The sequence below is a fragment of the Labeo rohita genome, chromosome 21, assembly GCF_022985175.1.
Source record: "Labeo rohita strain BAU-BD-2019 chromosome 21, IGBB_LRoh.1.0, whole genome shotgun sequence".
Taxonomy (NCBI): Eukaryota; Metazoa; Chordata; class Actinopteri; order Cypriniformes; family Cyprinidae; genus Labeo; species Labeo rohita.
In genome coordinates this window covers 19,341,816-19,360,900 of record NC_066889.1, presented here as the reverse complement: position 1 = coordinate 19,360,900, position 19,085 = coordinate 19,341,816, and the positions used below count along the sequence as shown (strand labels likewise).

The window sequence follows — 19,085 nt, the reverse complement described above, 5'->3', positions numbered from 1 at the left end:
GAGACACATTTTTTATATTATTATTATTATTATTAATATTATCCAGTAACACAAACCTGTTTCTTGATTTGAAACAGTATTACTCATTAAAACATGCAAAACTAAGAAATATTTTTATTAAGATATTTATTTTAAGGAAAAATTACTGGAAAAAGTGTGTAAAATGGAAAAAAAAAAAAAAAAAAAGTAATGTTCTGACCATAAAGAATATTTTAAAGCCACATTTAACCATCTGGTTTTTACAACTTTCACATTGTAGCGAAAATCTGCCTTTAAACTTGAAAGAAATAAAAATTTGACATTTATTGTGATAATTATCTATATCAGCTGATATGAAAAAAGATTATTGTGATTTTGGCCATATCACCCAGCCCTAGCCTCTCAGTTTTGCAGAAATGTATATAGAGGCACATTTTTCCAATGAGCCTAGGTAGAATGACACCCTTTTTACCTTGTCAAAAACAGCTTTGTTCACAACGACCCGTTTCGGTGCTTGTCTCTTTAAATGATAATGAGCTACTGCTGACCCCACCCCTTTTTCTTTTAATCCGCTGTGTCCTCAGTGGCTGTGATGTCAGGAGAAAATGAAGACTCTTATGTTCACGTTTACATCCAACTACAAAACACCCACATCGTGTACAAGTCGTGCTTGAGCAGTTGTGGGCGGAGCCTGACGTCATGCTGCTTAGAAAATCTAAACGGCTTAATAACTGAGACTGTTTAGGTTTTTTGGGGATTAAAAAAAAAGAGTGAATGGATTTTTATCATTGTAGGATTATGCCAAGACAGAATTTTTGTCCATTGTTAATTGTACTCAATGTAAATCCTACTAGCACCAGCCAATGAGATTCCAACTGACCATTTCAGCCAGGTGTTGTCATTTTTGTGTGTAACATGCTTCAGGCGGTCAGTCAGCAGGCTGTAGGCGTATACCTGAGGCTAACACCTTTCCACTGATGTCATCTGTGTGTTTGTGTGTTCTGTCTCACAGAGCCACATCAAGAAAAGGCATGTCATTCAGCACAGCCAGACCCAGTGACGCCAACCTGTGGGACATCACTTTGGAACCTGGGAGAGGAAGTGACGCCCAAACCATTTCTGTGACCTGCCAAAAGAAAAGCACATTTACTAGCAAAAGGCAAGCCCTCGCTGCATCACTCTCATTGTTCATAGAAACCACTGAACCGCAGACTCTCCCTAGTTCACATTTCGAAGGCATTTCATTGCTAAAAAGCTTTTTCTGCCCTTGCACATCGCCAGATGTGGTCTGTTTCCTCTGAAACTGTGAGAATTCAGTGACAGATTGCAAAATTATTTTTTGACAGAGAAAAACAACCTTCTAATTTTTTCCCCCCCTCATTGTTCAGGTACTAACAGATGTTCAGACAACCTGTTCGCCTTTTTGCAGGATGGTATTTTGAATGAAAATTGAAGACCATCTTTTTCTGGTTAAAAAGGTGCAGGTTAACCGCATTTACCCTGTACAGACACTTATTAAGCACAGAGAAAAACTCGCCACTTTGCGACTTCATGATTAATGGCACAAATCAATTCCGTAATGTATTCAGGTATTCATGTGGAAAATGACTGAAAATAACTTCATAAAAGTGTGATATCTTTCCATCACCTTAGCTGCTAGTAAACACAGAAAACGTACAACTCCTCCGCTGTTATTAAGAAGAATGAGCTCTGAGTTCATATTACCTATGTGCATCTAAGCCGGGAAGCGACTGGCTTGGTTTTCATATAAAGAGTTTTGAGTGTTTCTGGATCCAATTCAAATGCGTCTCGAAAACTGTGAGCATCTTGTTAATAAGAGCCTCCATCTGGGTGTCATATTTCTCTTGGTCTCATTGGCTCTTGTTCAGTGTCCATGGCAATGGGTTGTCATTATTATTGCAGAGTATAGCATGTATCGTGTTCTGTACTATAATATAGTAGCATGTATACTGTATATACTATTATAGTTCTAGCAGCTTGTAAGAAACTGTACACTAATAATAATGTTTTTTTTTTCAATATAGATGTAGGGAGTAGATGATTCTAGATTTACAGGAAGCATAAGTAATATTGATTAATTCTTTCATTTGATTATTACATTTAAATTTTGGTCCATGTATTTAACACTTAGAGCTTAGAGTCGTGTGATTTCTGCAATGTGGAAAACACGGACGGAATTGTGGAATCCAGTCACAAAAATGGAATTTACTATATAACGCATAATGTCATGGAATTTGCACATTTTTCGATGAATAAATCAGAAGTAGGTCAGTACACTTAAATCAAAACTTGATACGGACTAGGGTCTGTGAATATTAAGTCACAAAAATACTATTTAAATATGAATCCTGCATGTTTTGCATGTCTCTAAATGAACTTTTGCTTACTACAGACATACTGAAGCACATGTGACACTTGTGGTTTTTTCAGCTTCTGCCACCTCAAAAATATATTACAGAAATATATTATATTATTATAAATAAAAAGTAAAACACAGAGTTTCTGAAGAAGAATAAAAAACTAATAAATAAAATAATAGCAAATTAATCTGTTATAAAATGAATTAATTAGAGATGCTGTTAATAATTAATAAAACCATAAAAATGGAATCCAGAAAATTAATGAAAAAACACAGAATTTGGTAAAAAAATAAAACTGAATTTGAGGAAAAAAATAAAATTATTTCATAGGGCCTTAAAAATTTTATTTTCATGGTGAAGTTTCATGATTTCATTGATTCATATTTCTTTTAATTTAACTATTAAAACAGAGTGTAGAAAAATTAAAACAGGAAAAAATGTTCAAAAATATTCAAAACGGAATTTTGGAAAAAGAACAAAACGGAATTTGGGAAAAAATCAAATGGATTTCATAGGGCCCTAGAAGCTGTAATTATTTGGTCAAAATACAGTGATAACAGTAATATTGTGAAATAGGATTATAATTTAAAATAACTGTAATTAAATTAAATTTCATACATATTTACAAATTTCATATTAATTTTCACACATTTCTTCATTATTCTATTCTTATATTATCAAGAAACATTTCTTATAATTATCAGTGTTAAAAAGTTATGCTGCATAGTGGGTTTTTTTTTTTTTTTTGCATGATACTTTTTTAGGATTCTTTGATGAAAAGATATCTCAGAAGAATTAAAAATGTCTTTACTGTCTCTTTTGATCAATTTAATGTATCGTTGCTGAATAAAACTTCTTTAAAAAAAAATCTTACTGAGCCCAAACTTTTAAATAGTAATGAAGCACAATTATTGATGACTCATCTTGCTCTTGAATATGTATCAGTTTTGTACAATCCAATGCCCTTTAAAAAAGGAAAAAAAAACATAATACCACTTGTCTGTGACTTAGCAACTAGCAAATCATGGTTTGTGGCTGAGATGCAAACTAAAGGGTATCGGCTATTTTTTAAAGGGACAAGCCTTTCGATATATCCTGCTTGAGCTTCTTGTCTCAATAGGAAATCATAACAGTTATTTCACTTGTTCACTGAATCTTGTTAAGACAGTGATTATATTGTCTTATATTGTGTGAATTGAATTTTTCAAACTAATAGCTCAACAATGGGAGCTGTCACCAGCTGCCATTAAGCAAGCGGTATCTGCTGACTACTTCTCTCTGCGCACTTCTTTCCATGTTTTACAGCGACGACCCACTTATCTTTAATCATCCTCAGTGCATCAGTGTGTTAGACCAGCTTAAAGACCAGCACGTTCCACAAGATTAGACCAGAGATCTTCACATTAACCAGTGAAAAGCCAAACTGAGAGGTTAATGCTGTGCTGGGAAACTTTATTCAGCATAGAGATGATGGGTCATGACTCATTTGACCTTTCACCCTTTATCCCATAACAATGACACTGAAAGCAAAAACAATTTAAGACAATATAGTATAAAGATTTGCAGAGTTTTGAATCAGATCCCTAAGGATCTGTCCACTCTGGGAAAACTTTTTGGATAGCACAGGCTCTTACTTTTCTGATGCTTTCAAAGCTTCCTTTTTACGTGAGAGCTTCAGCATGCCATACACAAATGCGTGAACCCTAAGAAGTTTGATTTTGCCTTTCTGTTAGCTATATAAAAGCACTTTATCAATGCAAAGCACGGTGTGAGCTGAATCATGTTCCTGCAGTGAACCTACTGATACACTCATTAGAATGCTGAGTGTTTTAATGCTGCTGAAGTGGATGAGAATCTCTGTCTCTCTTGCTTTCATTATTAAAGGAAAAGTCCACTTCCAAAACCAAGATTCACATATAATGTACTCACCCCCTTGTCAAGATGTTCATGTCTTTCTTTCTTCAGTCGTAAAGAAATTATGTTTTTTGAGGAAAACATTTTAGCATTTTTCTCTATATAATGGACTGATATGGTGCCCCGAATTTGAACTTCCAAAATGCAGTTTAAAGGAGAAGTTCACTTCCAGAACAACAATTTACAGATAATGTACTCACCCCCTTGTCATCCAAGATGTTCTGACTTTCTTTCTTCAGTCGTAAAGAATTGTGTTTTTTTTTTTTGAGGAAAACATGTCAGGATTTTTCTCCATATAATGGACTGCTATGGTGCCCCGAGTTTGAACTTCCAAAATGCAATTTAAATGTGGCTTCAAACGATCCCAAATGTGGTTGCAAACCATCCCAGCCGAGGAAGAAGGGTCTTATCTAGCGAAACAATGTTATTTTCATTAAAAATATATAGTTTAAATGCTTTTTAATCTCAAATGCTCGTCTTGTCTTGCTCTGCCTGAACTCTGTGTATTCTGACTCAAGACAGTTAGGGTATGTCGAAAAACTGACCGTATTTTCTCCCTCAACTTCAAAAATCTTTTCAAAGTCATCCTACATCGCTGCAGAAGTACCAACCCATGCTTTGCAAAGTGAACATGCAAAGAAGATCGAACACCCTCAACAAAAAAGGTAAAACAGTGTTATAGGACGATTTTGAAGTTAAGGGAGAAAATACGGTCTGAGTTTTTCGACATACCCTAACTGTCATGAGCTAAAATACACAGAGTTCAGGGAGAGTAAGACAAGACGAACGTTTGACATTAAAAAGTATATAAATTGTATTGTTTTCATGAAAATAACCGATCGTTTCGCTAGATAAGACCCTTCTTCCTCGGCTGGGATCGTTTACAACCACATTTGGGATCATTTGAAGCCGCATTTAAACTGCATTTTGGAAGTTCAAAATCGGGGCACCATATCAGTCCATAATATGGAGAAAAATCCATGTAATCCATTATGTTTTCCTCAAAAAACCTAATTTCTTTAAGACTGAAGAAAGAAAGACATGAACATCTTGGATGACAAGGGGGTGAGTACATTATTTGTAAATTGTTGTTCTGGAAGTGGAGTTTTCCTTTGACTGCGGCTTCAAACGATCCCAAATGCGGTTGTAAACGAAGAAGGATCTTATCTAGCATAACGATCGGTTATTTTAATAAAAATAATACAAATTATATGCTTTTTAATGGCATACGCGCGCCTTGTCTTACTCTGCCTGGACTGTTTTTGTTCCGGTTCATGTCAGTTAGGGCATGTCGAAAAACTCCCATCTCATGTTCTCCCTTAACTTCGAAATCGTCCTATATCGCTGTTTTACCCTTTTTGTTAAGGGTGTTTGAGCTTCTCTGAAGCCGCATTTAAACTGCATTTTGGAAGTTCAAAATCGAGGCACCGTATCAGTCCATTATATGGAGAAAAATGCTGAAATGTTTTCCTCAAAAAACACAATTTCTTTACAACTGAAGAAAGAAAGACATGAACATCTTGGTGAAGGGGGTGAGTACATTATATGTGAATCTGTTTTGGAAGTGGACCTCTCCTTTAAGATTCCACACTGTCCTCTTTGAGTCACTATTTCTCTTTTGACCCAAAAATGAATTTAAGTCACTTGTTGGAGAGATTGGGGTATGATTGTGTCTTGATGTTTTTTTACAGAGGTCTGCTGGAGGTCTTGCAGCTGGACTTTGAGACAGAGGAGCAGAGCGATCAGTTAGAGAGCCAGATGATCACATGGCGACTGGAGCTGCCTGGAAACATGATCCGGGATGAAGGAACGATGAGGATTTACACCATTCAGAGAGACTATGTGGGGATAGCACCACTGATCACGGTTGGCAATATTTCTTTGTGTTATGATCACATAGAACTATTATTTTTAAATGAAAGTCAGAAAAAATCTGTCATTACTTGCTTTCCTTTAGGAAAAGTTGGAATTTTGTCCCATGATATTCCCGAAAGAAACTAAATTAAAATTTCAAATTAATTAAATAATTTAAACTAGAATTTGTGGTGACATGAGGATAAATAAACGACAGATTTTTCATTCTTTTTTTTTGTTGAATGAACTATGCCTTTAACTTTTGTAAGGTTTTGTGAGGTCACGTTTTGTAAGGGCGTCTGTGAAGCGTGGACATTTCAAAATGAAATCACATTGGTGTGACAAGTATTTGTCATGCTTTGTGTAAAATCCTTTGACTATAAAGCTACAATGACAGCTTCTATACATGATTTATGTGTCTTTGTTCTGTCTGTGTGTTTTTGTGAGTGTGTATATGTGTGTTAATTGTCCAGAGGCGCAGTGCCACTTCTTTTGCCCCCTTTGATCTTTTCCTACCGTCCCCTACCATTGGTCAAACTACTTCAGAATTTACCCTGACATTCACTTTATGAGGACGCACACATAATTCCCAAAGCTATCCACATGCATCACTTTATTACAAGTTCAAGTTCACCATTAAAATATAATAATATAGCTTTTTATCATGTAGATGTTCGAGACAAATCAAACAAAAAGAGATTGTGACAATTCATTGATATCAAGTGTCTATTATAAAACTAGTTGCCAGATTTATTTACTGGAACGGTCTGTTTCACAGCGTGACCCTGACTCTGAAATAACATTGGTATAGGAGTGTGGGATTTTTTCCGGTAACTTTTCAAATCACAGTCAGCATCTGTTGTGTTGCATTTGGAGGATGCTCGTGGACATCTGTTGGGTCTAGAAGTTAAATCTACGCTCAAACCTAATCATCCTAGTGTGTTCGTCATCACAGCGGCACACTGTAAGATAATCATTAGGGTATTAAACTCAGACAGAGTGAGTCTGATCCACAATTGTTGCTATGACATTTTTGACCTGTTTAAGCTTTTACTCAACACCAAACTGAGATATCTCATAGGAGTTTATTAGATGATGCGAGTGCTTGTTCTTGGTATTAGCCTGTTTTGTTTACAGTGCGTCATATTTCATCCATATGTACATACATCTGTGCTAATTAGGGATGGGACACTGTGAGCTGTATTAGTGAAATAGACTAGTTTATTTGAGTTTTTAATTTTTTTTTAGTTTTGATATTTTTAGTCTGGAGACTTTAATTAGTGTGCTGTTTGTTTGCCCAGGCAGGTCTCAGAAAATTACAGCCATATAACTCCATAAATTAGTAAACACATTTTTTTAGGGAAACACTTGTATGTGATGTTAAACATTACTGATTGGTATGTAGTAGGGTTGTGTGATAATGACAAAAAATTATATCTTGATATTTTCTGGAATTTTGTTGATTTATTCATATTCTGTGCAGTGGTTAGTTTGCAGGAGTAACAGAAATTTACTTCTCCAGTAAGTTTAAATTGATTTCTGTATTTTATGGGCATTTTTACATTTGTAAGGCCAATTTTCTTCTAACCTAATGAAATGTCCACTACCAGTCAAAAGTTTTTGAACAGTAAGATTTGTTAAGTTTTTTTTAAAGAATTTTGTTCTGCTCACCAAGCCTGTATTTATTTGATCAAAATACAGCAAAAGCGGTAATATTTTTCCTCAGAAAAAAATATTTTTACAATTTAAAACAACTAACTTTTATTTGAATATATTTTAAAATGTAATTTTAATTAAAATTTTATTCCTGTGGTCAGTGCTATATTTTCAGCATCGTTAGTCCAGTCTCCAACATTTATAATGCTACAAAAATTTTCTATTTCACATGCTGTGCTTCTAAACTTCCTATTCAAAGAAACCTGAAACAAATCTACTCATCTGTTTTTAACATAATAATAATAATAAATATTTTTTGAGCAGCAAATCAGAATATTAGAATGATTTCTGAAGGATCATGTGACTGGAGTAATGATGCTAAAAATTCAACTTTGAAATCACAGGAATAAATTACATTTTAAAATATAAGTATGTTATAAGTAGCTGAAATAAGCACAAATGTCAGGGCATGTAAAAACAGCTAAAGGGCCCCAAAATTACCTCAGACCCCAGAGGGTTAAAATAGAAAACAATTATTTTAAATATTTTTAAATGTTACTGTTTTTGCTGTACTTTGGATCAAATAAATTCAGGCTTGGTGAGCAGAAGCGACGTCTTTAAAAACATTAAAAATCTCACTGTTCAAAAACTTTTGACTGGTAATATATGCATCATCTTTTGTGTCAAATTCTTAAATTTAATCAATGAATTCAAATAGTAAGACACTATAAGGCTGTTAACAATCAAATTAAATCAGTATCAACAAAATGTGTGTTTGCAGTGCAGAGGTGGCACAGAATCTGTATCTGAAGTGGCATTTAGATGCATTTACAAAGATAGTTAAATGCAGGACATGAATGCAGTTAACCTGTAATGCATAAATAATATTTTGATGTTCAATGGTGATATTTGAAATGATTTAGGGGGGAAAAAGGAGAAAATATACTTTAGATATAAACCGAAAATCACCAGTCAATGGCGTCAAATCACTACATGAGTGAGTCATTGAGTCATTCATTCAAACGGCTGATTGATTCACTAACGAAACACTGTTGTGACTAAAATGTAAGCCAAGCAAGTTTTTGTTTATTAAGCTGTTCATCAAATCAATATCATTGTTTCAGTATTTGCAATTGTGTTGATATTTAGATAAAAATGTCACTGTATCAGATGATATAAATATAAAAGACATATAAAAGTCATACGGGGGAATTGTTGCCTCTTATCTTGAATTTTGGGTGAATTCTGAATGTATTTTATTAGACTTAATCACACAGTGAAAGCGTGAAAACCTCATATATATAAGCCAGGTAGATCACAAATTCTTAGAAAAATTTAGCAGAATATGTCAAATACATTTAGAAGTGAGATTTTGTTTCCTTTTGTCTGGACATGTTAATTTTAGTGCTAAACGAATGTTGTATATTGTGCTTTTCCAGGATACGGAGCTCCTCAACACGGCCGTTCTGACTGGTAAGAGGGTTTCTGTGCCTGTGAAAGTTTTGGGAGTTGAGGCTGATGGCTCCATCACAGACATCACCAACTCATCTCGCTGCAGGTCTTCGGACCAGGATGTCCTGAAGGTAATGCATGTCAAGGTCAGGCCACTTTTGACAGCTTTGGCAATCTCACACTCTGTGTGCCTCCTATTAGCAGTCTTACTCTGCTTCTGAATGACTTGTCTATCAGAACTAGAAGAGAGAAGGGTCAGGGAATTCAGCTCAGATGACCACCACTTTTTTAGCTCTTCACTTGAGAAGAGAAAAACAGAGGAGGGAGACAGACGTTGACCCGCAAGGCCTCATTGAACTAGTGTTTTTTACCCAAAGCACACCTGTCTTTTCTTCCCCTGTGTATTATGAAGAGCTTGAGCCCTTTGTTATTGCTGGATTGGTCTCTGGGTCAAGTGAATTGCCTCAGGACCAAAATCTTATATGAGACACAGTACCAAAAGTAATCAAAAAATGTTTTCATATTATCATAAGGCCCAAGAATATGCAAAATGATAAGCATGACATTAGCTGAATAGGATAGTTTAACTAAATATCCCTTTTTGTGGTTTAATTTTCGCAGCAGCGAATAATTCACAGCACAAACCTATGTTTATCTTTTTTGCGTTGCGAACCAATATTTAATGTATTCTCTTTGACCTTGTGTGACTGAGTTTGAATGGACCTTTGATGTCAGTAACGAAAGATATAGAAATTATTTTCCCTTTCTTTTTACAAGTTGATAAGCCTACTTATTTTGCTATCTTAAATATGCACAGTTATATAATTTGATTATTTGAATTTTGCATCAACCCTGTCAGAACAGATCTCTCCACTGCACTAGCCCTCAATGAACTTGTTTGAACCCTCGATAACATTTTCTTTTTTTGCATGCTTATTATGAAGAATTCAGGCTCTTTTTATTCTTGCTGTATCATTCTCTGGAGTTTTTCCACCTAAAATACTGACACTTTCACTGCGAGTATCTGAAGATATAAAGATCTCCATTGCCCTCATGAGCTTGTTTTTTCCAGGCTAAGCCTTAAAACATAAATGGAGGGACTCGCTAACTTATTCAGTGGTAAATAACAAAGAAGGAATGACTGAACTACTGCACTCAAACATATGTGCTGTCATGTGTCCTTCTTACACATGCACCTTAACCCACCACATGAATAAAAAACATTACTTTGATTAAAAAAAAAGAAGGAAGTCCACTAGTGCAAGTCTCTATTTTTTTTGTCTCAAAAAGATTTTTATGGAACATAGTTCAGATCATGTGCTCTGTGGTTTATAAATTAGTCCTCAAAGTACTGGGGGTGAGTGAAACAGTGATGCAACAGTGGCCATAGATTTTTCTAATGAGACAGAACAATGTACAGTACACAGGGTTCATTACCTTACACCACAGTGACACTCATGTCACTGAATGTCAAAGAGAAAACATCTTTATCTTTTTAAATAAATAATCCAGTAATATAAGACTGTGCTAGTTCTGCAATAAAAAACTTCCAAAATGAGAGATTTATCACGAGACATCAGAGAAACTGTAGAGGATTTTTGATTAAAATTTTGATTCCACTGTTGAGAAACAGTGAATGCGGAAGATCTAGGGAGTTTTGTTACTTTGCTGTGGAACCGCAATGCTCAAAAACTGCATTGCACCGAGGAGTAAGATACCGCTTTCCTTCTAAATATCATGAATGATCTGTTGCAGTGTCTTTAAACCCATGCTACCTGTTAAACTACACTAAACTTGACTTAATATGCCCTTTTCATGCACAGGTGTCTGAGAGGTGTGATTCTGTGTATGTTAATGGCAAGGAGACACGTGGAAGAGTGAGGATGATGGTGAACTTCACCTATAGCTACCTGAGCACACAGCTGGAGGTGAGCGTATGGATGCCTCGAGTCCCCTTGCATATGGAGATTTCTGATCCAGAGCTCAGTCAGATTAAAGCCTGGAGAGTTCCTGTTACTGGGAACAAAAGGTAAGTGACAAGCATATTTCCAATGACACACTGCCCCAGGAAGCTTCATATGGTTGGATATGTTGGTGCTTTGATATCCATATAGCAGTTGTGGGTATAATTCAAATGTATAACAATATTATTTTGCTCTTTTAAAAAAATATATTGTAAATGGGGACACATTTTAGTAAGTAAACAGTATTTAAATCTACTGTATTAGATTTATGAGTGAGTGTACATTTTTTAAAATTAGTTTTTAGTTTTAGATGATATTTACTAGATATTATTTATTTGTATTGCAACAGTCAGTAGATTTGCTTTCATTTTGAATTCCTCAATTCAATTTGAGTACTCAGTTTTAATTTTGCCCGTTGAAATATTAGAAATCCATCGGCATTCCATGGACGAGAATCTATCAAATGCATTATTAGACCATTTTCCAAGGCTAAGGCATGGTATATTAAACCCATTTAAAATCATAATAAAATATAATGCTATTGTGAATTCAACATACGATTTAATGTAAAAAATATATGCAATCCAGGTGTAACATTTAGGTATCATTTACTTGTGTAGAGCATCTCAAACTCAATCTCTGCATATTGTTGTAAGTTTGGGTTTATTATAACATTCATCTGGGAATGCAACGTGTGCCATTTCATCAGATTTGTATGGTAAATCATAAAATCTATAAACCTACGCAAACAGGAGAATACGTCAATATCTTTCTCAATATGCTAACTGTTCATCCTGATTTAAAAAAAAAACGTTTACACGTTTTGATGTCCACATATTCAAGAAATTACAGTGGCTGTAGCATTTCTGTTGTATAGAAATATTATAGATTAAGTGGACATTTAAATGTTTAGTCAATGTTAAACAAGAATTAGATTAAATTACACATAATAAATATAGACAGTACCCACATATATTATGTAAACAAAAATGTTAATTTTGGATGCGATTAATCGTTTGACAGCACTAAAATAAACGTGGTTTATTTTCTTCAATTTGAAAATTTTGATGTTTTTAATTATTAACATTTATTTAATTGCCTATCTTTGGTTGTTAATAATGATTTTTAAGTACACAGTTTATGTTGTGATTAATTCTTGATTTTTTTCAAATTTTTTCTTTTCTTTTTATTTTAGTCCCTCAAACTAGCTCAGAGCTTCTATATTTGATGTTCCACCTCATATAAACTTTTTCCACTGTAAAACCGCTCCAAATCATTCTTGATAAAAGAGATTTCCCGACAGTCTTTTATGTCTTTGCAGAAACTTTATATTTAAGGTGGAGATGAGAGATTATTATAAATAAACAATGACTCTTATTATAAATATACAAGTGTGATTTATTTTCTTAAATTTGACAAATATTAAAATGTGTTTGAATTATTAACACCATTGGAATGGTTTTAATAATGTTATAATGCATAATTAAAATAGTTCTGAAATTTCGAAATTTGTATTCCACTGTGATTTTTTTTTTTATTATTTATTTATTTTTTCTCATTTTATTTTTATTTTTGGTTCCTCCTTGCTCAGAACTTTATTATTTGATGTTCCACCTCATACAGACTTTTTCCACTTTAAAACCACTCCAAAGCATTCTTGTTAGAATAGAGAATGTGTTCCACAGAGATATCCCGGCAGTTTTTTATGACATTGCAGAGACTTTCATTATAAAGTAGAGATGAGAGATTGCTGAGCCTAGTCAAATAGCAGATAGCAGGAAAAAAAATATATTGAGAACAGGGGAGTAAGGAAAAGAGTTGTTCATCTTCTCTCCGCATGTTTCTCAGAGTGAGCTGGGACACAGAGGAAGAGGATGAGAGGAAGGGCCGAGGCTGCATGCTGCAGTATCAGCACAGTTTGATTCGAGTGCACACGGTCTTCACTGCAGAATCGTCAGATCCAAGCAGCCCATCTCCTGCGTACTTCCTTGGCTCTGATTGGCAGGTAGATGTGACACGGCTGGTGCGTTACTTTCTGAGAGTTGGGGATACAAGCGTCGCTCGCCTGCAGGCAGGCACCGTGCTGACAGGCAAGGCTGTGGGAGTCACCACCGTGCAGGTAATGGTGATAATGACAGAGCCACCTGCAGCTGTCAGCTTTGTCACGATTCTCATTATTCATTAAGACAACAAAGTTTAGTGCGGGTTTAGTTAATATACAGACAGCGCATAGATGGATTGCTTGTTTTTTTTTAATTGCAAGACAAATAAATTAGAAATGATGCCATGCTGGGTTTGTTTCTGTTGTTCAGGTGATGTCTCCGTTGTCGAACTCGATTCTGGCTGAGAGGATGGTCCGGGTTCTGGATGATAAAGTCAGTATTACAGAGCTGGGCGTGCAGCTGGTCTCTGGCCTTTCCCTGAACCTGCAGCTCAGCCCAGGAAGCAACAGGGCCATCGTTGCCAAGACAACCGCACAGGAGATCATACACTACCCCAAGCAGGTAATTCATGTAACTACATGGGCTGTCAGTCTAATTAATCGAATTATAAGCTAATTAATCATTTATATAAGCTAATTAGGAGATAAGGGAAAATCCCCCCAAAAGATAATTCAAAGACATGACATTAATTGTGGTTGACATGTAAAAATTAAATAGAACAAGTGGATTTAAATGTCAACGTGTTGTTTTTTTTTCCATATCATTGAACATCATTGAACTAGCATACAGGAGCAAAGCTTAGATTCATGCATTATTGCCTGTGCATTGTATTTTTCGCTATGAGCAGTGTTTTTGAAACACTGTCTGAAATTTGAAACATTTCAACAACACAAAACTGTGGTAAAAAATGTAACTTTTTTGTGTTTTTTAAACATTTCTAATGATGAAACGAAATAAAAATTAATGTTGCATTAAAAATCTTACTATATTTAGTATCTTTAATTTAATATATTTTTTAAATCTAATATTTAATGCTTATAAAATTATATTAATGCTTTTAATCATTAATAAATAATTGTTTTTGTTTTTTTTTTTGCTTTTTTAAAGTTTTGAATATGTAAAAAAAATAAAAATGTTAAATGATAAAAGGTACTACATTAACATTGCATTAACATTACATTAAGGCCCATATTACCTGCCAAAGAAATACGTCTTCAGATAAGTTGATAAAATTTAATGTTTATAAAGTGAATTTAATGCTTTTAATCAGTAATGAATACATTTTTTATTTGTTTTATATTGTGTGTATATATTATTGCCTGTGCATTGCATTTTTTGCTATGAGCAGTGTTTTTGAAACACTGTCTGAAATTTGAAACATTCAACAACACAAAACTGTGGTAAAAAATGCAACTTTTTTGCATTTTTTAAACATTTCTAATGATGGAAGGAAATAAAAATTAATGTTGCATTAACATTGAATTGAGACCCATATAACCTGCTAAAGAAATACGTCATCCATTTCATTTAATACTTGTAAATCTAATATTTATTTTAATGCTTATAAAATGAATTTAATGCTTTTAATTATTAATAAATGAAAATTCTGTTTTTGAGTACACCAAAAAAAGTAAACATTAAATATTTAATTGAATGCTTATAAAATGTTTTTATTGCTTTTAATCTACAAAATAAAAAAATATTCTTTTAAATTTGTTTACATTTTTGAATCACTCAAAAAGTAATTTTTTTTTAATGAAGGGTACTAAATTAACGTTGCATTAACATTAAATTAAGATGCATTTTACCTACTAAAGAAATACATTGTTGATTTAGTATCTTTAATGTAATACTTTTAAATCTAATGTTTAATTTATTTTAAACATTAATAGATAAATTCTTTTTTGCTCTTTTTTTTTTTATAATTTTTGAATATGCCAAAAAGTAAACATTTTATAATGATGAAAGGTAAATTAATGTTGTATTAGCATTAAATTGAGACCCATATTACTAAAAAAAATAAAAATACAGTACATTATCCAGTAAGTTGATTTAGTATCTTTAATTTAATATACTTTTTAAATCTAATATTTAATGCTTATAAAATGATATTAATGCTTGTAATCATTAATAAATAATTTTTTTGCTTTTTTTAATTTTTGAATATGTAAAAAAAAAAAACATTTTAAATAATAAAATGTACTAAATTAACATTGCATTAACATTACCTGCCAAAGAAATACGTCTTCAAGTAAGTTGATTAAATTTAATGTTTATAAACTGAATTTAATGCTTTTAATCAGTAATGAATACATTTTTTATTTGTTTTATTTTTGAATATATATATATATATATATATATATATAACATTAAGTTGCGACCCATATTCTCTGAAGAAATACGTCATCCATTAAGTTGATTTAGTATCTTTAATTTAATACTTTAAAATCCAGTATTTAATTTAAAGCTTATAAAATAAATTTAATGTGTTTAATAATTAATAAATAAAAACTTTTTTGCTCTTTTTTTTTTTTTTTTTTTTTTTTGAACATATCAAAACAAAAATATTTTTTTAATGATGAAAGGTACTAACATTAAAGTGAGACCCATATTACCTACTAAAGAAATACATCATCCATTAAGTTGATTTAGTATCTTTAATTTAATACTTCTACATCTACTTCTACAATAATGCTTTAAGTCATTAATAAATAAAATTTTTTGATGAAAAGTACTTAATTAACATTGCAGTAACATTGAATTGAGGCTCATATTACCTACTAAAGAAACACGTCATCCATTAAGTTAATGTAGTATTTTTAATTTAATACTTTTTAAGTATAATGTTTAATTTAATACTTATAAAATGAATTTAATGCTTTTTCATTAATAAATAAGAAAATATATATTTTTGAAATTTTTTAATGATTAAAAATACTAAATTAATGTTGCATTTACATTGAATTGGCATTCATATTAGCTACTAAAGAAATGCATCATCCATCCAAGTTGTTTAAAAGTATCTTTAGCGGTTGGTACCATTAATCACTATCTACGAGAAGCACTGACCATAACGCATAAGGAACAAGAGTGCAATTAGTACAACTATGCTCTAAATTTCTTCATATAGCTGCTTGTTCCAGTGCCAGGTCTGAGTGGCATAACATGATCCAATCAATATCAAGCTATTAGTACTCAGCGAGAGGCCTCATTCGTCTCTTGATGGGCTTTGCAAGCAGAACTCCTAAGGCAATGCATAATGTATTTCACCCCAGAATATAGGACAGCCTGTGGTGCCGTTTGCTTGTACTGTATTCACAAGCAGCTCTGGGTTATTGTGCCACAGCTTGTTATGGTACAAACTCTACACTGTGCCCTCTGGTGGTTAAGCAAATGGATTTTGAACACAAACACATAAATATTGATCCATTCGGATAAATGGAGCTCCATGGGTTTTTAAGCCCATCACTTGAGAGCTACTTAATATGAAATTAACATGGCCAAGATGCAGTTCTGGCTGTTATGCTAAAAGGATTTTTATGCTTTAAACTTGGATGAGCCTGATATAGTTGCATATAATGTTTAAGTAAATATTTATAACTCTATACAACAGGAGGCGGTGGTTGGCTGCTGGCTGAAGTTCAGCGATGGCTCCCAGACTCCTCTTGACCTGTACGATCCTAGTGGTTACTCCCTCACCATTTCATCACTGGATCCAAAGGTAGCATCTGTGCAGAAGATCCTGGGGTCAGTCTTTGTTGTGGTCGCTGAAGCCGAGGGACAGGGCTTACTGCTCAGAGCGGAGTTAGCTATCTGTGAGGCCTGTCAGAAATCCAAACGCAAGAGCAAGTTGGCTGTGGGTGGAGGCATGGTGAAGGTGAAATTCCCACCGGATGAACAGCTTGCAGGGACTAGCAAAAAAGAAAGTGAAAGAGCCAACGATGGTGAGGATGGAGACCGAGTGTCCAAATATATACTTACATCCCCTTTAAACACCCTTCTACAAGAGAGCACCACAAATGCAATTAAAACGGCAACCAGATCTTCAAGTCTTCAAGAAGCAATAGGAGGTGGCGTATCTACAATCAAGTCAGTAAACACTATGGATAAAACTCTTATTACTAAACCTGTCGCAGACAGAGCACTTGTTACCTTAGGCCCTAGAATTCCAATAAAGAATGGATATGGAAACTTGCTTGAGAGCTCCAACTTCCCATTTCCACCGGAAGAGCCCAAGCGAGAACCACCGCTAGTGGAGAGCGATCTGATACAGATGTTCAGCGTCTTCACAGACATTGAGATCTGCATCTATGCGTTGGTAGGACTCTCTTGCTTGGCCATCATCGCCGTCTTGCTTCACTGTGCCACAAACAGTGCAAGATCTCGCAGCAAGAAGTCTCCGGTTCAGTGCCAGGGTCAAACCGAGCACAGGCATCACTGGGTACGTCTAGGCACAGCTGCAGAGCAAAACAGAGCTGTGCCAATTGCGACTACCTCCAAGCAGGAGATGCAAGCAGCTGTGGAGATGCCAAGAGCCGTTCAGATGCAAAACAGCAGAGGCCCGGAGACGATCCAGCCGAGGGAGATCCCAACCATTCCAGTTGAGGAGAGAACTGCCACTCTGGGACGAAGAACCAACACGCTTCCTCCAAGGCGGGATCCGATGCCTCCGTTGCCTCCAATGGCGTTCAGATCAGCCACCCTGCTGGCAAGGCCCGTTCGTAGCGAACCTCTACATTCTCCTACAAGCAAAAGGAATCAAGTGCAGTTTACAACCTTCACTACTTTGGATATCAAACATCTGGCTGCTCTCAAGAAGAGCGGACAGAGCTTTAGCTGGGCCGGCCAACCAGTTGGAGGTTGTCAAGCTGGCAGTATGAGCCAGGGAGGGTTAAATGGTAAAGCCGAAAGAGTCAATCACGTACATTTTTGTAGTCCACTGGAAGTGTTTGGTCAGACGCCGGACTCCACAGAGTCCAAAGGGTTTCTTCCAGAAGGTCCATGGCCTGTGGCTACACCAGTGTCAAAAGTGTAATGCAGGCAAGAATTTCTGTGTGAATTGTCCACAGATCCATTCCTATGTAAACTGTTGCACTAAACTGAATTTGAGAGTTTAAAAAGACATGTTTTTATGGACATTTTAACACAAAAATGTCTGTTTGTGCATTCCTGAAATTCACTTCCAGAATGAAAATTTCCTGACTATTTTCTCACCCCCATGTCATGCAAGATGTTCATGTCTTTCTTTCTTCAGTTGAAAAGAAGTTAAGGTTTTTGAGGAAAACATTCCAGGATTTTTCTCTATATTGTGGACTTCAATGGAAGGGTCTTATCTCACAAAATGATTGGTTATTTTCTTAGAAAAATACAAATTTATATACTTTTTAACTCTAAATGCTTATCTTGCACTAGCTCGACTTTACACATTACGTGATCATTCTTTTCTCCTGAAGGAAGAAAGACATGAACATCTTGGATGACATGGGGGTGAGTAAATTATCAGGACATTTTCATTCTGGAAGTGAACTTCTCTAAATTAGCTGTAAATTTTTCTGCAACCTTTTTCAAAGTTTTTACTTTTCCTGCTTTTGTATATTTGTATTATTATTATTATTATTATTATTATTATTAAAATCAGTAGAAACAGATCACAAGTATTTAAAAAATATATTTAAAGCCACTAATAATTTATTAAGAAACTTGTATAATGTGTTTTATAATGAATCCCTTATTGTGATTTTAAACAAGCAAATACATGTAATTTAATTAAAGATTTAAATAAATGTATAAAAATGAAAAGGTATAAAATATATTCACTAATACAAATAGAAATTATTTAATTGTTTGTTAATATTAAAGTTAACATTAAATAATAAATCACATTTCTTTTTATGAACTATAACTACACTGCAAATCATAACCCCAGTTTTCAATGTTAACCA

The 19,085-nt window shown here is 34.2% G+C and overlaps 1 protein-coding gene across 1 annotated transcript in view; it reads left to right on the top strand.

Moving 5' to 3' along the window:
- Positions 1-18,814, top strand: part of si:dkey-1d7.3 (transmembrane protein 132D) — a 30,757-nt gene extending 11,943 nt beyond the window's left edge. Inside the window, exons 3-9 of the mRNA XM_051093443.1 lie at positions 992-1,138; positions 5,966-6,140; positions 9,224-9,367; positions 11,060-11,265; positions 13,049-13,319; positions 13,513-13,704; positions 16,757-18,814. Coding sequence (XP_050949400.1) covers positions 992-1,138; positions 5,966-6,140; positions 9,224-9,367; positions 11,060-11,265; positions 13,049-13,319; positions 13,513-13,704; positions 16,757-18,178 — 2,557 coding nt within the window. The 3' untranslated portion in view covers positions 18,179-18,814. The remainder of the gene's footprint in view (positions 1-991; positions 1,139-5,965; positions 6,141-9,223; positions 9,368-11,059; positions 11,266-13,048; positions 13,320-13,512; positions 13,705-16,756) is intronic.
- The last annotated feature ends 271 nt before the right edge of the window (positions 18,815-19,085 follow it).